Here is a 21,754-nt window from a genome sequence, read left to right as displayed (position 1 = left end):
TTATGTTGTAAGGCCTAAAAGAGCAACATTGTATACTTCGTTTTGTTTTGCTTTTTTGTAGAGATGGGGTTTTGCCATATTGGCCAGGCTGGTCTCAAACTCCTGGCCTCAAGCGTCAGCCTGTCTTCTGCCTCCCAAAGTGCTGGGATAACAGGCGTGAGCCGCACCTGGCCTACTTTGGGTTTTTATGTGGTCATTGTTTCTGTGTTCTGAAACTTAGTGTCCATTGGAAGTAAATTGTGAAAGAGACCAGGAGAGTGTTTTTCTTTTTGTTTGTTTGTTTTGTTTTGTTTTTAAGCCTTTCAACATGTAAAAGAAATTTTCTGCTAATTCTTTGACTTCAGAAGATTATGCATCTTATTTTTTGACATGACATTTCTGATACCTAAAAGTGTTCATATACTAACTTCTCTCTAATAAGACTTGTTTTTCTACTCTCAGATTTTAAAAAATGATTTTCTCAGAAACAAATGAAGTGTTGTTAGCTAGTTGGCTGGTTGTTTGGCATTGTCTTTCCATCAAAGTTTTTTTTTTTAATTTAAATTTTGATCCATAGGGTAAAAGATGAGCCTCCATTATTTTGTATTTCACTAGCGCTCTAAAACTTAGCAAAGCACTTACGTGGTGGATCAAGACTCCCTGGCTTTCTGGGGAAAGATTAATGTTTGGTGTGGCTTCAATATTAGGATAATTACTATAGCTTTTACCCATATCTATAATAGTATAATTTAAAATGGTATTTTTGATAACAGTAATTTCATATAACTAAGCAAAATGAATTATGCCCCATGGCAGCTAAGAAAAGCTTTATTGCCATTTAGAAACAAGAGCTGGTTATTCAGTTACTAATTATTCAGTCTTTTCTCACCTCCCTTCCTGTTCTTGTATCTGTTATTTTCAGGATTCCCATAATATTGATCTTGATCAACAGATTGATGTTTTGCTTGAGTTTTTCTGTCTGTGGTTCTTTTTGAGGCCCTTGGGAGTTTGAGCTAGTCACCTCGAGGTAACCCTGCTGTCCTCAAGCCCCTCTCCTCAGTTGTGGTGTCAGAAAATAAAGGAAGAGCAGACATTGGAAGGCAGTGAAAGCAGAGTTCATGTCAGTTCAGCTTCTGATCACAGTAATTATAATGGATTGTCAGATGTGTCAGAAGTGATAAATTAGTTTGAAATTTTTTTCCACTCAAAAATACTTAGATACTTAAAAGTTGACTAATTTTAATTGCAATAGCAGCCTAACCTCCAGGAGTTAAATTTATTACTAATTTGGCCAAAGTGATTATATATACAGCTTTTCTTACAGAAAACCTAATTCATCTTTTTATCACTTGTAACAATTTTTGAAGCCATTTAAACATGCAAAATATATTAAATCCATTAAATGAAAAGGTGGCAGTTTGTATAAAAATCATTTTTAAAGGACATGAGAAAAGTGCAGCTCCCATTTAAAAAATTATATACTGTCATACAGTGATGTCTTCTATGCTTAGTGTCACAAAAATTAGGTATTTTAAATTAATAAACATAGTATCAGGGATAATGGGGCACATCTGTGGGAAAAGCATGCTTTCCTTGCATATCTTTTCCTGTGCAGTTCATCTATTTGAGAAATTCCTTATTTAATAAAGGTGTATATGTCTTATATTAATATATGAACATTTTATCATAACAGTCCATTTCTTTCAGTTTCATATTTACATTGTTTTTTGTTTGTTTGTTTTTATTTTAGGCCACTGAACAAAAAATCAAAGGTACGTTGTTTAAAGCTATTTTTTATCCCTTTTTTCATTAAAGCAAGGTTGTTTACGTGCATTTTTGTTCACCTCAAGGATGGGAGAGAGAAGAGCATGAAAGAAACGGTTGGGATTAGACTTCTTCAGTGACATACCCTGGGGTCGTCCTTTGGGATTTCATGGTTATTGTGGTGTTTGTGACCACATTTAGAGTGCACTGCCTCAGACCTGCCTTAAAGCTGTCTCATAGGATAAGAGTAAGCACTGCTTCCTAAGGTACTCCCTTGTTTTGACTCTTGGGGCACAGGCACCTTTCCTTCAGTCTTCCTTCTAAAAGTCTTCTTGTGTGGGGTAACCTCTAGGACCCCACTCTATCCCTTAGGGGTTCTACCTGCTTTATTTCTTGTTCTCTGAAGAATGTCCCCCATTCCTTCTTATAGACAGGTAGTGACATCCATCTCTATTATCACTTAGAATAGTAGATTGCAAACCTTACACATTGTGTCAGGTTTGAACAGTACCCATTAGACCCCAAGCAAAAGACATTGGAGTGATAAGGAAACAGGAGACTAATTCCTCTCAGATCCTGAATCAGGAGTTCTTCACCCTCCCAGGAGCTGACCACTTGGTAATGAAAGGTGTAAAGCTCTCAGGTGCTGAACTTGTTAGGCCTCAAGATTCTGAATTTTTATTTTAAGCTCTATCAAAAGTATAATCTTACCCCTCAAAAAAAGGTGAATGAAGGAATGAAATGGTTCAAAGAAGGAATGAAATGGTTCAAGCATGATTCGAGACACAGAGATAAGAAATAACGTGATGTGGCTTGCAGTGGTGGTATTCCATAACATGATGTAGTATGCAGTGGTGGTATTCCTAGAGTGTTAAATATTCAGTGATAAGTGGGCAGGGTTGAGGCTGAAAAGATAGGTAGGGGCCAGGTCAAAGTGGGTTAATTTATGTGCTGTTTGTACCAACAAGCTTGGACTTTTTATGTGACAGGCAGTTAGGAGGCATTCAGGACTTAAGCAGAGTGACATGGTGCTTTGTTTTACTTTGTTTTCCATTTTTTAAAGCTATCAACTACTGTACATGGGCAGTATTGGTTGGAAGACAGATAGGGATTTGAAAGGTAGAGCTAAGAGAAGAAAGGCATTGTGAGCAGAGGAGGCAGGTAGACAGCATGGGGAATACAATATGCATCTTTTCTCTCTAGAGTTGGGGGGAAGTGACTGAATATAGGCCCGGAGATAGAGAGAGCCACAGGGCTTCATGCTGGTTAAGCCAGCAAAGGTGTTTGGATTTGGAATGTCATGGTCATAAGCTGTGCTTTAGAAATTTAACTTTGCCAGTAGTGCCTAAAGTCACCAATAGAAGCAAGATTGGAGAGGGTCATGAGGGTTTGAACTGAGGTCTTGGCAGTAGAGGTAGAAGGTTGGTGACTTATGTGTGAGGGATAATTGACAGGACTGGCAACTGGTGAGATCAGAAGAGGAGTTGAAGGTGCTGTTGTGGCTTTGAACTTGGAATGTCTACGACAGTTACAAGGATGCGGAATGTAGGGGGGAACATTGCCAAATTAGTAGGAATGTTACCAAATTAATTTTCCTAAGACTATTTTCCCCACCCCTCTCCCCCACATAGCAATGGTAAGTTGTCCCTAGTTGTTCTTGCTTCAAGACCAAACTCCTTTGCTTAGCTTTCAAGGCCCTCATTAATCTAACCTCCCTTGACCTAACCAGCCTGTTTTCCATCAGTCCTTATACTTTTTAGAGCATTCTTATCTCTTTCATGTTCATTCTTGTTTCTTTTTTATCCAGTTTCTCAGCCAAGGATGTCTTTATCAGGCCTTTCAGCTTTCCTAAACCTCGCAGAGTTCATCCTTGAATGGGTCTCTCCAAGTACCATTGATCTCTCCCTTTCCAGTTTCTTAGAATGTTATAATCTCAAATTTGGGCACTTGGTTATATTCTTAGATTTTTGACTGATCAATGGATATTTGTTCTTCAACATCTTTGAGTACCTAGTGTTTGTATCGTTTCTAAATGTAAATAATTTTCTTCTAGCTTTACATAAAATATGAACATATTTAGTCTTCTTGTTTTTAGATTTTTCCACAACTCAGAATGATAGGCTGAGTATATGAAAGTCACTTCAGAATACATTTTGTTGTTTTGCCAGCGATTTCACTCATGTCATCCTTCTTTTCATGCTGTCTCTCTTCATAATTGTTCACATTTTTTCTGATTCATGAAAATGTATTGTTTTATTTCTGTGCTTGCTATGTATTTGTCTAGGTAGTATTTATAGTTTGGGGTTCACACAGTGGTTAGAGATTACAAACTGGAGACTTGAGGGGCAGATGTGGCCTACTTGGTGGTGGTGGTGTTTACTAAACTTTGTATTTTGGAATAATTTTAGATTTACAAAAAAGTTGGAAAGATAGTACAGAGACTTCTCATATACGCTTCATTCAGTTTCCCTGATTATTAGCATCTTACATTACCATGGTACATTTGTCAAAACTAAAAAACCAACCATGATACTAACCTCACCAGTTTTTCCATTAACGACTTTCCATTCTAGGATCCGATGCAAAATGCTACCTTGCATTTAGTTGTCAGGTCTCCCCAGTTTCTGGTTTCTGCAGTGTTTTTATTATTATCCTGAACATTTTAAAATGACTGCCAACATTTAAAAATCAGAAGAGTCTGCCTATTCCAGAATTCTTGCTTCTCTTGAAGTTCATAATGTCAGTATGATTATTTTCTCTTTCTGTGTTGTAGAGTCTGTGTAAAGACCAAGTTTAGCCACATGTGGCTGTCAGGTACTAGAAATGGGGCTGTGACTGAGAAACTAAATTTTTAATCTTACAGGACAACATAGCTCTAAAGTGTAATGGGGAACATAATGACATTCTTGAAAGTTTTATTCTTGTGACTTCAACTTTGAAAAACGGTAAAGAACATAAATATTTGAATATTTAAAAAATCTTTTAAAATATGTATCTTATGAGTATGTCCTTGAAACAGCAGGAGAGTGAAGTGCTAAAAAACTTCAGGTGAGGTATAGGGATAGATGGATAAATTTTAAGATGCCCTGTGGTATATATAATGTAAAGGCAAGGAAAGAGCTAATATTCCTTCTTCAGAGTGTCCTTGGGAACTTGGTTGAGAATAAGAAAATTTTTTAAAAACAGTTTTACAACTCTTGATCTTAGCCAAAAGGCCGAGAAGCCATAAAAACAGTTTTACAACTCTGACATGGACTTTCTTTTTTTTTTTTTAAGGAGACAAGGTCTCGCTCTGGAGTGTAGTGCACAATCATAGCTCACTGTGGCCTTGAACTTCTGGGCTCAAGCAATCCTCCTGCCTCCTGAGTAGCTGGGACTATAGGAGCAGGCTATTTGTTTTTTTAAACGTGATCGTGCTACGTTACCCAGGCTGGTCTCAAACTCCTGGACTCACATGATCTTCCTGCCTCAGGCTCCTGAGTAGTTGAGACTGTAGGCGTGAGCCACCGCAGCTGGCTGACATTGAGTTTTTTGGGAAGCATGTTGATTGTACATTGATTTCAAAAGAATACGTAAGCACTGTTGATTTTTGACAGCTAATTCTCTCTCTCTCTCTCTCCTATCCTCATTTTCCTCTGTCTCTTCCCCTCCCTGTCTCACTCCTTCATATCGGTGCCAGTGCTTTTTTTGAGTGATTTCATGAGCAAGCTATCTTCCAAAGAGTAATAAACCCCTGAGCTCCTAAGGGAGTTATGGGAAGCCCAGGGAGATCCTGGTGGGAAACAGCAATGGAGAAAAAAGGATTAAGATTTTATTTTTTGGGTGGTAAAATAGTGAAGTTTAGTTTATTACTGCCATTCTGTTTCTGGGTTAATTAAAAACTCATGAAATTAAATCAACATTTATACATTTTTTCCTGCCACAATTGGCACAGTTATTTTTTATCAATTCTATCCTTAATATTTGTTTTTCTGTCAAACACAATGTTACTACATCTGGGTGATAAAAATATTCACTATTAAGTCAGCTGCATGTCAAATCATATTGTAGACATTATTATAGCTGACTTAGAGCACCTTCTATGTGCCAGGCACCGTGCTTTATTTCGTTTACTCAAGGAAAATATTCTAAATATTTAACCACTAATAATGAATGGGTATCAGCAATTCAGAACAGGGTCCTAAAAGCTTCTTAATGTGCTAAGAGTTACTTTAGTTACTGAATTTTGGAAATCTTTGGGATCCAGGGCAGGGGCTGGGTACTCTGGGACTCACATAGTCTATATTTAAAAATTGATGTGGGAGTAGGCCTTCAGTGTATACTAGCACAAGGTAAGTTTACATTTAATCCTCTCAGCAGCCCTTTGAAAGTAGATATTAGCACCACTTACAGGTGAAATTAGGCTAGGAAAAGTTAACTAACTTGCCCAGGTTATGCAGCTAACGAGTGCCTGAGCCAGAATTTGACTACGAACTTGGCTGGGCTCTACCGCTCTGTTTCTTTAAAAACACCCCTGCAGTTACATGGAAGACAAGATGTGAAGGACACAACATTGCTCATGCTGCAACAATAGTCACTGAATAAACTAAAACAACTCATCTTTTAAAAGGAATCCAGAAAGATCTTGGAACAGATTTTATAGTATCTCTCTATTGATTAAGCATGTAGAATTTTTTTTTAAAAATTGTAGCACCAGTATAATTTTGTGAATCGGATAATTTGACAGCTTTGTGATGGGTGAGGCATTGGGTCTTAAATTGTTTATTATATCTTTGGTTGTTGATGAAAATGAACAAGAGTTTTGAGAGCCAAGCAAGCAGCTGATTCTAAAATCTCCTGCATGCTTTGATCTCTATGCAGTAAACACTGATCCTTCTGTGGAGCAAAACCAGAGTACTAAATTATGTTCGAAGTGTTTTTTTGCTACACCTGTAAGGGAAATGTAATGACAATTTTGCTAAAAAAGAACCCTTCATTTCATCATTCTTCAAAGGGTGGAGGACTCTTTCTGAAGGGCTTGGACAACAGTTAAATCCCTTTCCAGTATGCCTGTTGACCAGTACATTTGTTAAAGTCATAGCACACAGTTTAGCCTCTGGAATGTGACTGAGATGGCTAAGTTTGTGTTGAAGGAAGAAGTTGTTAGTTTGTCCCCTTCTCATTAATAAACAGAGCACCTCTTTACTTTTTCTTTCAGCCATCACTGCCAGTATCATCCATGTTTCACTATCTCATGAGGTCATCTTGAGAAATGAAGGAAATGAAAAATACTTATGTAAAATCCATTATTCTAAACTCAGGTTTCATAAAGTGACATTGTTTCCTTCATTCGTCATTCATGAAATACTTACTGTTTGCCGACCCTGTTTTATGCAATGTTATGGTCACTGGTAATAAGCGTGAACAAAACAACCCCCAGGTTCCTGTTCCCACTGCACTTCCATTCTCATCTTTATTTTAGTAAAGGTAAATATGTGATTAAAGGCCTTTATCATTTACCTGTGATCTGAACTTATCACTCCATTTTCTCCATAAGATCTTATTTATTATATATATTTAAAGTGTACAACATAATGTTTTGGTATGCATATGCATAGTGAAATGAATACTACAGTCAAGCAAATTAATATATTTATCACCTCACAGTTAACCCTGTTTTTTTGGTAGGAGCGCCTAAAATCTACTCTCAGCTAATTTCCAGTATACAATACAATATTATTAACTATATATCAGATCCCTAGACTCCCCCACATAACTGCAACTTTGTACCCTTTGACCTGTATCTACCCTCCCTAACCACTATTCTGCTCTCTGTTTCTATGTATTTGACTGTTTTTTTGTTTTTGTTTTTGTTTTTTTAAGATTCCACTTATAAGTGAGATCTTGGCAGTATTTTTATTTCTGTGTCTGGCTTACATCACTCAGCATAATGTCTTCCAGGTTCATCCATGTTGTGGCAAATGGCAGGCTCGCCTGTTTAAAGGCTGAATAATATTCCTTTGTATATATTTGCCACAATTTCTTCTTTTCTTTCCTTTTTTTTTGAGACAGAGTCTTGCTCTGTCGCCCAGGCTGGAGTGCAGTGGCATGATCTCAGCTCACTGCAACCTCCACTTCCCGGGTTCAAACGATTCTTGTGCCTTAGCCTCGTGGGTAGCTGGGATTACAGGCGCCTACCACCACACCTAATTTTTGTATTTTTAGTAGAGACGTGGTTTCACCATGTTGGCCAGGCTGGTCTCGAACTCCTGACCTCAAATGATCCGCCCACCTAGCCTCCCAAAGTGCTGGGATTACAGGCTTGAGCCACTGCGCCCAGACCACAATTTATTCATCTTTATTTATCCGTAGGTTGTTTGTTTCCATATCTTGGCCATTGTGAATAATGCTGGCATGAACATGGGAGTACAGATATTTCTACATGGTTCTGATTTCATTTCCTTTGGGTATACAGTAATCCCCCCGTATCCACAGAGAATCCGTTCCAAGACTCCAGTGGATGCTTGAAACCTCGGATAGTACTGAACCTCATATATACTATTAATAATATGCTTTTTCCTATACAACATACCTGTGATAAAGTTTAATTTATAAATTAGGTATAGTAAGAGATTAACAACAACTAATAATAAAATAGAACAATTATAATGATCTATTGTATCAGAATTTGGTCCCTCTGTCAAAATACCTTATTGTACTGTTCTTGCCTATTTTTGTACTGTGGCTGACCATGGGGTAAGTAAGACTTTGGAAAGTGAAATCTTGGAAAAGGAGGGGGACTACTGTATACCTAGAAGAGGAATTGCTGAGTCATATGGTAGTTTCAGTTTTAATTTTTGTGGGAATCCATAAGACCTTAAGTTTCCCAATTACAAGCCTTCTATTATAACGAATTTCAGGAACTTTGATGGCTTCGTAGGGGTTACTGTACTGCCTAGATTCTCAGAGGAGAAAACTGAGGCACAAGTAGTTTGTAACTTCAAGCATGTAACCTAATGATACACGGAGAAAATGATAATTGCAGGGCCATTAGGGTAAACAGAAGAGGCCACTCACAGCTGAAGATGACAATCCCAGAGAGTCAAGTCTAATCACCCCATTTCCCCATAGCCTGTTTCCATCACACAGGTTGGGTAGTTCTGCTGTTAGAATTGGGGCTTAGTTCACTGTTTTTCTCCACAGTCTGCATAGTAGAAATGATTTTTGTGTTGTAGGATGGTGTTAAGTAATAATACCAGGATTTTAAATGTGCTACGGTGGTTTTTTATGAGATATTTAGAAGGCATATGTGCACTAACCTCTTTAAAATAGAAGCATAGGTTCATACCAGTTAAGAATTTACTAATGGCAGATATTTTTCTTCCCGTGGAAGATGTCTTTGAGCTATGTAACAAATAAGATTTGTAGCTCTGCACTAACAGGATGAAAAAAAAAATGGCCTTCCACTTTCATGGGAAATAGTTAATAAAATGATTATTTTTAGGTAGATCATGTAACAAAGTCACTATTTTTTCTTTCCTCCTATTGTGAAAGGAAAATGATTTCCATAGATTTATACATGTAAGTCTAGATTTATGTACTCAGGGAGGCTATGAAGAATGCTAAGGAGACCCCTTTTGGCTTTAGGCAAGGATTATTTCTAACAAACGTAGATTTGTTGCTTTTAAATACTAGTACATTATTAAATTTGGTAGAAATGAAATATTTTATACCTTCACATGTCTGATGAGACTGATCTACAGGACAAAGGAAACAGGAAGTAGATACGAAAAAAAATTAGTTTAATGGCTATGAAATAATTTTTAAAATGGTTAATCGGTAGTTAGCCCTTTATTTTTAGAGAGTTTGTTTTTGCCCTTATAATTAAGATGAAAATAATGTATACTAGAAGGAACACTTGTTTGGGGATCAGATTGGGTTTTAAATTTCACCTCTGCCATTTACTAGATGTTCGAGCATGAATAGCTTTCTGAACTGTATTTGCGTCATCTGTAAAATGGGAATAATATTTCAAATTTATGGAATCACAAAGAGAATAAAGAGATAACAGATACATTGCCTGGCATCTGGCTGATACTTGGTAAATTTTAATATCCACCATTGTGGTTTTGCAGTATCCTAGCAACCTTTCAGTCCCTTGAAATGACATGCTAGCAGTTTCTCTAGTTAATTCAGGGTTCCTCCACACCCAGAAGTGATTTGCTTTTGCTTCCCATTAAAGCAGAACCCAGCCCAGCAAAGGTGAATCACAGTGCAGTGCAAGGAATAGGTCTTAAAACATGAGGATGGGATCTATCAACTTGATAAATTTGGCAGGCCAAAATTGATATTTTTTCTTTGACTTGTATTTATTTGTTTACCATGCATAATCACTTGTACTTTTTTCTTTTTATCTTTTTTTTTTTTTGTCATGCAGTCTCACTCTGTCGCCCAGGCTGGAGTGCAATGGCGCGATCTCGGCTCACTGCAACCTCCACCTCCCAGGTTCAAGCGATTCTCCTGCCTCAGCCTCCTGAGTAGCTAGGATTACAGGCACCTGCCACCACGCCCAGCTAATTTTTGTACTTTCAGTAGAGACAGGGTTTCACTATGTTGACCAGGCTGGTCTCGAACTCCTGACCTCAAGTGATTCACCTGCCTCAGCCTCCCAAAGTGCTGGGATTACAGGCGTGAGCCACCGTGCCCGGCCACACTTTTTACTTTTTATGAATTGCCCATCCTTATTATTTGCCCATTTAGTTCTTGGACCTAGAGTTTTCATTAGCAATTTACTTGAGCTCTTTGTATAATAAACTCATTAGCATTTCATCAGATGTGTTTGATGCAAATATTTCCCACATTGTGGAGCATATCATATATATGAAGTCATTCTGAGGATGAGATACGAGGCAAGAATATCTAAATTTTGCCTAATCCCAGGCATCCCATTGGGAATACATACACTGAAGTTGCAAATACATGTTCAGAAGGAGGAAAGCACAATTAAATCACATTTCTACTATTAGCTTGGACTTCAGTCCTAAACTCTAGTGTGTTGAATGCTTCTCTGTATTAGATTTAGTATCCTTAAACTAAATCATAGCTTTCCTTAGATTAGGGAAAGTCGAGGTGAGGAGGGTTGGGAAGGAACAGAATGGATCCCTTTAATTTCTTCTAAAGGACAAGTATTTTCTAGTTTCCCTTTTAAATTGGAGTATACACATTTGAAAAAATACACATCAGTATTTTATCTGTTTTATCAAATGTATTAATTTTTATACTTAAAGTTCTGATTAATTTCTATGCTGAGTAAACATACCATTTTTCCAGATTTAGAAAATAGTTTGCCCGTGTTTTGTAAAAGCTTTTAAAATCTCTAGCATTTTATAGTATTAATTGTTTAATTTAGCTGCAGTTTATTTTTATACTGTATATGTGGGACTTTTTTCCTAATTTAAAAAATCAACTAACCATTCTGTATTTCGTAACTAATTTATATCTTCAATGATTTAATGACAGTTTCTTTATTATATAACTTTAGGGAATTAAAAACTCAGTGGGAACTATGTTCAGGTATTATGTTTATGTTGTTTCTTATTTTTAAATTTTGAGTCACAAATGGAAGCTGAAGCTCTCTAGAGGTTGCTACAGTGTCTTCCAGAACCTTTTTCCAGACGTACTCAGACATGAGAACCCCATGTGATACTTGTTTTTAAATATATGGATTCTGATTAGTAAGTGTAAGGCTGAAGAATCTTTTGCTTCTAAACAGTTCTAATAAGCAAATTTGAAGAGAGCCATTCTGTACTTCTATTATGGAATAGAGATTAATAGGCAATCTAAATTTTTTTCTTTTAAAAGGTGTGCCTGGGCCAGGTGCGGTGGCTCATGCCTGTAATGCCAGCACTTTGGGAGGCCGAGGCGGGCGGATCACGAGGTCAGGAGATTGAGACCATCCTGGCTAACACGGTGAAACCCCATCTCTACTAAAAATACAAAAACAAAATTATTTGGGCTTGGTGGCGGGTGCCTGTGGTCCCAGCTATTCAGGAGGCTGAGGCAGGAGAATGGTGTGAACCCGGGAGGCAGAGCTTGCAGTGAACCAAGGTTGGAGCACTGCACTTCAGCCTGGGCAACAGAGCAAGACTCTATCCCCCATCTCCCCCGCCCCCCACAAAAAAAAAGGTGTGCCTGAACCTGGGAAATAGACCTTTGATCATCACACTTTTCTGAATTACATATTTGGGCAAGACTCAATGGCTTCATTAACCAAAGATTTTGAAAATAGCACATTGTGAATATTGTGGGTATCCTCCATCTCAGAAAGAAGATCCTGTGCTTTACAACAGACATAACTTGCTCATTTTGCTGAAGAGCAGAATTTAGTAATTGGGACATTTCATCTGGAATTCTGGAATTTCATTAGTGAAAAAACTCTGGGAAATACATTATTCAATGACCTTGACCTGGGGGAGTGTATCAAGACAAATCAGCTGTGTTTCCCTTTGTGTTGGTAATTTAAGGTGGTTAGTATTTGGGTCGAAGATAGAGTCCCGCTGGCTGCAGTGGCTCACTCCTGTAATCCCAACACTTTGGGAAGCAGAGGCAGGTGGATCCCTTGAGGTCAGGAGTTTGAGACCAGCCTGGCCATCACAGTGAAACCCCATCTCTACTAAAAATAAAAAAAATTAGCTGGGCGTGGTTTCTCACGCCTGTAGTCCCAGCTACTCAAGAGGTCTGAGGCTTGAGAATCGCTTGAACCCAGGAGGCGGAGGCTGCAGCGAGCTGATATCGTGCCACTGCATTCCAGCCTGGGTGACCCAACAGGACTCTGTATCAAAAAAAAAAAAAAAAAAAAAAAAAGGAGAAGAAGAAGATGGAGTCCCTTGAGAAAGCAGAGCTAGGTGCTTCCCTAAGGCCCAGGAAAATACATACTTCCTGATTTTCTAGAATTTCTGAAGTGAGTTAAAACTAAGTCATTTCGATTTAATATTTATTTTGAATTTGGTGTCTGATTTTTAACTGATTAAGATATCTTGCTGTTTGGTATTTTTAGGAACTTTTCAATAGAAATATTAAGACTTGTGTAAAGTATAAATACAGTTATATTTGATAGCAGTTTTTAAACCTTAGTTTTTAAGTTTTTAAACAGCCATTTAATTCCAATGACTTGCTAAGAATTGGCAGGAGTTAATGGATTGGCAAACATTTAGTATTTTCCAGATCAGCTACTGGCACTTAAAGCTGCAGCCATTTACTACAACAGAAATTCTAACACCACGTATTGTATCTGTCAGCTTAAAAGCTAGACTTTCCCTCTGTGCCCCCCAGAGTTTCACAACCGACTGAAGTTAGTACTGGACAGGGGATGTATATTATACAGAGGAACTATGTTATAAATCATCCAGCATGCTTATTAATGAGCAAGAAGAGGATTTTTGTAGTAGTACAGTGTTTGGCCGTGTTTTAAATAAGTTTGATTTATGAACTCATTTTCATTGAACAGAACTGCACTTTGCATTATTCAGCTACCTGACTTCTCTGCCCCTTGCAATCCTTTAAAATATAATGAGATAGAATTCAAGTTATTGGGCCTCAAATACAGGTTGGAAGAAGTTGGCAAGCAGTACTTTGAGAGCAGTAAAATGACACTATGCTTTTCCTTCATTTTCTACTGAAAGCTGCAGAGTGGGAAAGCAACAGAAGTTGGAAACACCTTTCTTTTGGAATTTTCTTGGTGTTGAGAATTTTCTAGTCTACTTTGAAGTTCTCATCAGGTTTGTGACTTTTGAAAATCTGTGCCCCAGTGTGATAATGCTGCTGCTGTTCAGGAAAGCTGGAAGAACTGATTGCACCCAAGCTTGTTTGCTCTCCCTCTGATGACTAGGCAGATTCTTTCATGTGCAAATTATTGAAAGCTACCTTATTATTTTAGTGGAACAGCTAGAATCATTGGTTTCAGAGTTTACAATTAAAGAGAATACAATTAGATATTAGAAACTAACAATAGAGAAGAAAGAAATATGTGATGTTGCCTGATAAACAGTTAAATTTTAAATGTGCTAGGTTATATATTAACTTTTCTTCTATCTATAAGGCTTTTATTTTTTGGCTCCTAAGAGTGTAAAATATTTGCCTGTAATATTTTAAAAAATTCTTATTAAAAAATCTGTAGATGACACTTTTAAAAATATTTGAGCAATTGTACTTTAAGGATTTTTAAAGTATCAAGCATTCAGAGTTAACCTATTTGAGTGGTAGAAAGTTTGTCTTGTGATTTTTAAAAACCCTTCTTGATTTGTTAGTGAATTGTTACAGTACACCTTTGTCTTGGTGATAACACCTAATCTCATTTGAGAAGGTAAAAAAAAATTTTCTTGGCCAGGCGCGGTGGCTCACACCTGTAATCCCAGCACTTTGGGAGGTGAAGGCGGGCGGATCACGAGGTCAGGAGATTGAGACCATCCTGGCTAATACGATGAAACCTCATGTCTACTAAAAACACAAAAAATTAGCCAGACGTGGTGGCGAGCGCCTGTAGTCCCAGCTACTCGGGAGGCTGAGGCAGCAGAATGGCGTGAACCCGGGAGGTGGAGCTTGCAGTGAGCCAAGATCGTGCCACTGCACTCTAGCCTGGGGGACAGAGCGAGACTCTGCCTCAAAAAAAAAAAAAAAAATTTCTTAATTACAATGAAAGATACTTAGGAAAATCCTATGTTGTTGCTCTTACTTGAGAATAACATTTTCTAACTGAAGAGCTTTCATTGGTACACTCCATCTTCTAGGAGCTTAACCTGATGGTTTTTTGTTCTCCTATATAAGAACGCATATAGAAATAGTAATTTTAGGTAAATTTAAAGTTTGCCAAGAGAAGTATTAAAAAACACTTTATATTTTATAGGTGTTCACTAAGTTATATTTTCTAGAGGTCAACTTAGCACACCAGTCTCTTAAAGTGACATCATGTGTTAAAGCAGCATTTTGTGTACTGTATTTCTGCCAGTATTTTAGAAGATTTACCATGTTGCCAATATGAAAACTATTATACAAAGTTAAATAGTAGACTTTGACAGATAGGAATAATGTAAGGGCTTGAGGTATTAAGGCATGGAAATTGATGTTTTGGGGATTGGTAGATGATTGTTGGCTGGTCCACATTTAAATTCTTTCTGTTAAACTTGTAGACAGTCAAAGTGAAGTTCATTAAATATTTTCTGAAATCAATTTATTAAGGTGACATAAAGTATTTTAAACATTTAAAGAAGTATTAATTAAAATGGTATTACAAATTTAGAACTTGGTATATTTAGAACTTCGGTTATATTGTCTATTCTTGGGTTTTCATGTGAATATAAGACAATTGCTATTTTTTTTCAATTAAGAGGCTATTTTTTAAAACAGTTTTAGACTTACAGAATGATATGTTTTTATATAAGAAATCTCAAGAAAGCTTGTAGAATAGCAAAGCTTAGCAAAAATTAATTTATTTGTCTTATTGGTTCATTTCATTATTTCACAAAGTGGGGAGTCCTGATTTGGAACACAGACTAGGAAAAGGTAGGGTGAATGATTTGAATAGATAATTTTTCCATTCTTAAAAGTTTAACTTGTTCATTTTTGGACCAGTTAAAATTTTGTTCCCATTTCTTTAAAACTGAAATAGATGGGTGGGGTCACAGTATGACAAAAAAAAAAAAAAAAAAAAAAAAAAACCCTAAAAATAGAGCTCTTTACTAGATATCTATGTTTTATCCTAGCTAAATGAAACTCTTTTCCATTAAAATCTTTTTGATATGGACCAGGGCAGTCTCATGGCTAGTTAGAGAAGCTTCTCACATTAATGATCTCAGTGGCTGGACTTGTCCTGCTCTCTCCATGCTGGCTGTAGGTGTTTTTTAGAGCAGAGATTTATTTAAAACTATTGATGCATTCAGCAGCATACTAACCAGTGACCATCATTCTTACTCTTCCTCTTGATCATTCTTTCTCTTTTCTTTACTGGTTCTTCCTTATTCCACCTCTTGAATGTTGATATTCCACAGTGTTTAATCCTCAGTATTGTTCTGTCTTGTTTTGTATAGATCCAGTCACTTTGTGTATGCTTGGCAATTCCTGGATTATTCATTCAACCAGCATTTGCTTTGCTTGGTTCAGGAAATGCTAGTAATAAAGTGAAGGAGAAATAAGAAAGCAGCACTTGCAGAGCACATTGACTGCATTGTAAGGGATTTGTAAGAGTTTCATCAGAATAGAGGAGGGCAATCTGGTTGTCATAACATGCTTCTAAGGTATGCCCAGTCTGGGGGTGGGGGAGATTAGTTGTTTCCTAGGCAAAATGGACAAAAATATTTGCAAGAAAGGTATCAAGGCATTTTGGGCAAAAGAAATAGCATGAAAGAACGTGATACGTTTTGGGGAATTGCAAGTATTTGGTGTGGTAGAAGACAATGCAATGAGTGTGGACATAGCAGGATATGAATCTGGAAAAAGGTAGAGAGGGGCCGTGCCAAGGAGTTTAGAAAGGAGTTCCAAAAGTGGTTATATGATACAGATAACTTGGGGCAGGTAGATGATAGATTTTGGGATGCGTGAAAGTGGGTGGGGCAGGGATCAAGACTTGAGCCAGGCCGGCAGTCCCATTAGGAGGTTTTTGTGAGAGTGAATTGTTGAGGGCCTAAATCAATTGTTGAGTGGTGTTGGAGACACAAGATGCATTTGAATTTGAGGTAATCTGTTGGGCCTGTTGACTGACTAGATACAGGGCAATAGGGAGAAATTGAGGAAGAAATTCCTGCTTGAGTAACTACATAGATAGTTAAGCCATTACCTAAAATGAAGTTTCTCTCCCGTCACTCTGGCAGTTATGACTTATTCTTGCCTTTACTTCCCTCCTTCTGTCTGCTGCTTAAACCCATTCTTTAGGTTTTGTCATTTCTTCCTCTACAACTCTTTTCTCACCTGTATGTTGAATCTTAAATCCATATTTTTAATCCAAACTTTTTTGAACTCCAGAACCTTATATTCAGTTGCATCCCGTGTGTGCATATTCTGTAGCAGTGGTTCTCGAAGTTTACCTGAGGACAGGATCCCTAGGAGGCTCACCAAAACTCTTTCATGAGATCCATGAGGTCAGATCAATTTTCATAATAACAGGAAGACTTTATTTGCCTGTTTCACTTTTATTGTGAGTATGTAGTGGAGTTTTCCACAGGTGACACAGTGTGGGATATCATAACAAATTGGATGCAGGCACATATGTGATAATCCACCTGCCTTCAGTTAAGCCAGATGTTAGAGAGACTTACAGAAATGTTAAACAGTGCCATGCTTCTCACTAATTTTGTTTTGGAAAATACAATAATTTTTTAAAATGTATCTATGTTCGTATGTAATGAATTTATTTTTAACTCACTTAAAATATTTGTTTAAACTTTTATTATGGTAAATGTATATGCAACACACACAAAGGAAACCTTTTGGAGTTCTCAGTGTTTCAGAGTATAAAGGACCTTGAGATCAAAACATTTGAGATGTGAGTCAGCAGACGCAGTGTGGTTAAGTGCCTTGCCACATGGTCATATAGCTAGTAAGTTGCAGAGCTGAGATTTGAATCCATCCAGTCTTTTGAACCTATGCTTCTTGTCCTGGGACAGTTTAGGTAAGATTAATATTACATGTTCCTTGAGGATACACACCCATCCACACACACCCCCTGTAAAGTTATCTCAGCCTGGTGCGTGTTGTGTTGTGTTGTGTTGTGTTGTGTTATTCATTCGTTCATTCAGGAGTTGGGGCCTTACCATGTTGCCCATGCCTGACTTGAACTTTTTGGCTCAAGCGATCCTCCTGCCTCAGGACTACAGGCGTGTGCTGCTGTGCCTGGCTTTTTTGTTTTTGTATTCCTGGTGTGTTTTGGAGGGATAAATCTTGGGAGACCCTTTCAGAGTTTCTGCTGTTATACTGTAGGACCTTCTATTCCTCTGTAAGCTTATTTTGGTAAATTATATTTGATAAAGCAGAGTTTGAAAAACTACAGTCTGCAAGTGAAATCTGGCCCACTGCCTGCTTTTGCATATGCAGTGTTATGGAATATAGTCACATCTATTTGTTTGCATTTACCTGTTGTCTGTGACTGCTCTGGTGCTACACTGGCAGAGTTGAGTAGTTGTCACAGATTCTGTGGTCTGCAAAGCCCAAAATATTTACTCTCTCATCTTTACAGAAAGAACTTGCCAACCCCTGTTGTACAACATAGTTCAATTTAGTTGGGTTTTGTTTTACTGGGATAGATTGTATATAGTATTTTCTTGTCTTTTGATAATCTCCACGTTTGAATTTGTGTCTTTTTCATTCCCAGTGCTATTTATATCTCTTGTTTTTATTCCCATTGTTTGGGATGACCAAAATTTAGCCTGACTTATTGGTAACAGTGTTATGTTGGTGCTCCATCTTTTACTGTGCTCTGCAATAATTTAAATGCTATTAGATTTAGAGATACATGTTTCTTTTTCTTTTTCTTTTTTCTTTTTTTGAAACAAGGTCTTGCGGGAGGCAGACAGAGGTTGCAGTGAGCCAAGATCGCGCCATTGCACTCCAGCCTGGGCAACAAGTGCGAAACCCTGTCTAAAAAAAAAAAAAAAAAAACCACTATTAAAGGCCATGTGCAGTGGCTCCCAGCACTTTGGGAGGCCAAGGCAGGAGGATCACCTGAGATCAGGAGTTTGAGACCAGCCTAGCCAATGGCAAAACCCCATCTCTACTAAAAATAGAAAAATTAGCCAGGGCTGGTGGCACACACCTGTAATTCCAGCTTCTCCTCAGGCTGAGGCATGAGAATCACTTGAACCGGGGAGGTGGAGGTTGTAGTAAGCCAAGGTTGCACCACAGCACTCCAGCCTGAACGAGACTTGTCTCCAAAAACAAGTATACACTAGTGAAAAAGAAAAAGTATGGTAGTATTCATCAGGGAAATTATCTGATCCTGATGGACACTTTCATAAATTTATCTTATTTCTTCTATGTAAACTAGTTAATCTATTTAGATTTCCTGCCTCTTCTATGGTCAGTGTTAAATTACTCCCTCCTCCAGCTTTTCAAACTATTTATAGACTTGAACATAAATATATTAATTGCAGAAGGTTATTTTTTTCCATTTTCATTTTTTTTAAATAAAGTTAACTATTCTTTTTCATAGAAGCATGCCTTGGATTATATAGATTTACTTTAAAAGTTATTGATCTCTCTTTTATATTTACTAATTCCATCTTTCTATTTCCTTTACTTCAGTGTGTGCAGGTGTTTTCCCCCTTCTTGAGTTGGATGCATTATGTTCTTGTTGGAAATAAGGCTGTGAATTTTTTTTTGTGCACTGGTTTAGCTGGATCTTAAAATGTATTGTATGCAGTGTTTTCAGTATTATTTTCTTGGTAACCCTGTAATTTAGTGTTTATTTCTTCTTCATCTTGAAATGTACTTTTTTCTTCTTTTTCTTTTCTGTTTTTAGCTGCAAAATTTGTGTTATGCAGTTGAAATTTATTTAAGGCAGATTTTTACTTGCTAGTTTTATCATTTCAGTGACTGCATTGATTGCATTGTAATCCAGAAATAGCCACTGTATTATTTCTAGCCTTTGCAATTTATTGATGTTTTCTTTGCTGCTATATGGCATGTATGTGCATGTGTGTGTGCACACGTGTACGTGCATGCATGCATGTTAACCTATGATTGTTTCATGGGTATTTGTCAAAAAGATGTTACCTGTTTTCAAGATACATGGTTTTGCTTTTTTCCAGTTTTCTCTGTCTCCATTTATTTTACATGTTTTGGTATTATGAGGCTTGGCATATAAAAGTGCTTAATTGCTCGTATCTTTTTAGTTGTTTCTTTTATTATGAATATGAAATTTGTCTTATCCTTTATAATGCTTTTCTGTTTGAATTTTATTTTGTCTGTTATCAATATTGTTTTCATTTTAATTTTCTTAGCCTTTCTTGGTTGTGTATCTTCCTCTCTACTTTTTTTTTTTTTAACCTTGCTGCATTGTTTTGTTTTAGGAGTGCTTTTTGCAAAGTATATTAAGTTTGTTTTTCCTTTCTTAGTTTAAGAGGCTTTATCTTTTAACAAGTGAACTTAACCCATTCACATTTATTGTGACACAGATATTTGGGGGCTTCTATTTAGCATCCTAGTTTGCATTAACCAGAACTTTGAAATTTTTTAAAATTCCATTTTCCGTGTCCATTGAATAGATGAAGTTTTCTAATTTTCCTTTTTCCCCCCTTCCAATGGTTTGGGTGATTATGAACATAATTAACTTAAAATTTTAACTACACATACACCATAGCCAGTGTTAGTATTGGTATTTGTTACCTAGCAACCCCCACCTATGTTCACTGTTTACTCCTTCTGCACTCATTACTTCTATGTCTTATTTTGTATCTAAGATTGTACTTCAGATTAGCTTCATTTAATAATCAGTAGTTACATTGTCTTGATGTCTTTACTGGTTTTAATGAAGTTTTCTGGCCCCAGAAATGAATACCTATCTCAGCTTTGTATTCCACGTGGTACTTTACTGATCAGAAGTACAGCAGTTACTTGAGTTCATGCCTTCATATAGATCATTCAGTTTTTGTATATAGGTTATCTTCTGGTTCTTTGATAAATAAAAAGCATCTTCCTGCTCCTTTCTCACACACCTTGTTTGGACCTAAAATTGTCACTTTTTTTTTTAAATGTTTAGATTTTTAAAGTAATGAAGTGGCAACAAACCTGTATTACAGCAGCAGGTAGCTGCCACCTTAAGTTGATATTCAGTTGCCAAATGCCACGCTGAGTCCAGTACTAAGCATGTAAAAGCTGAGTCAGCATTTTTATGTTCCTTATAATGTTACATATACAGTTGTCCCTTGGTATCTGTGATGCATTGGTTCCAGGACCCCCAACAGATACCAAAATTCATGGATGTTCAAGTACCTTATATAAAATGGTGTAGTATTTGCATATAACCTAGACACATTCTTCTATATACTTTGAATCATCTCTAGAGTGCTTACAATACTAAATATAATGTAAATGCTGTGTAAATAGTTGCATTGGTTTTTATTTGTATTTTTATTTTTGGTTTGTTTGTTTGCTTAGTATTTTTGATCCATGATTGGTTGAATCTGTGGGTGGGGCACACATGGATGTGGAGGGCTGCCTGTACTTTTTCTTCCTTAGGTTTCAGAGGCACTTTAGAATATTCTAGTGCCATATTGTCCTCATGAAGTGTTTTTGATAGCCAGTATCTGCTTATTACTGCATGAGGCACACAAAGGAATAGACGTTATTGTTACATATTAGAAGCATTATATTGTCTGGGAGACAAAATTTTCACCCATAATTAGGACTAGTAAGCACTTTGCCCCAATTATCAGTAAGAGACTCGTCAGTGAGCGTCAAGAATGGAAAGGATTATAAATAGTAGATGGAATGTTTGTAATTTTTCACTGTAATTCTTCCTGAACTACAATTTGTATTACTTTAGAAAAATTGAAGTCACATTGAAAAAAAATAAGAGGACAAGATCTTATATTATATTAAAAAAGTATAAATGACACAGACTAAATTTACCAGATGTTCAGAGAAGGAAGAAAATGGGGAGATCAGTTTGTTAGGTGAAGGGAGGCTAGAGCTGAGAGTGGGGAAGAGGAAGTTGGTAGCTATTGTAAACTCAGGTGACCAAGGCTTTAGTGACATTGTCGTATATATTGTAGGCATTTGATAAAGATTTCTTTTGGACACAGTAATAACTTCACTTCTGTTTACTGAGTGGTTACAACACACTGGGCACTTGACCAAGACTGTTCCTACTTTATAGAGGAGAAAGACACAGAGGTAACTCAGATGGTGAATGGTGGGCTGTTTTAATTCCAGGGTGGGAGCTCTTAACCCTTGAATGGAGATTTTTCTCTGAGTGTCCTCACCAGTAACATGGGGATGTTTCACTTCACTTATCTGACAGTGGTATCTGTGAGGATACATTAAAAGA

General features: G+C 37.1%; 1 protein-coding gene across 7 annotated transcripts in view; it reads left to right on the top strand.

Moving 5' to 3' along the window:
• TNRC6A (trinucleotide repeat containing adaptor 6A) overlaps positions 1-21,754 on the top strand; it is a 186,885-nt gene that overhangs the window by 115,958 nt on the left and 49,173 nt on the right. For 6 of the 7 annotated variants that reach the window (XM_030799551.1, XM_030799548.1, XM_030799542.1 and 3 more), the window contains exon 4: positions 1,730-1,751. The exons of the other annotated variant lie outside the window; for it this stretch is intronic. In XM_030799551.1, coding sequence (XP_030655411.1) covers positions 1,730-1,751 — 22 coding nt within the window. The remainder of the gene's footprint in view (positions 1-1,729; positions 1,752-21,754) is intronic. 7 annotated transcript variants of the gene reach the window in all.

The sequence above is a fragment of the Nomascus leucogenys genome, chromosome 2, assembly GCF_006542625.1.
Source record: "Nomascus leucogenys isolate Asia chromosome 2, Asia_NLE_v1, whole genome shotgun sequence".
Taxonomy (NCBI): Eukaryota; Metazoa; Chordata; class Mammalia; order Primates; family Hylobatidae; genus Nomascus; species Nomascus leucogenys.
Note: the sequence above shows the minus strand (reverse complement) of the source record. Positions and strands in the feature narration are given on the sequence as shown.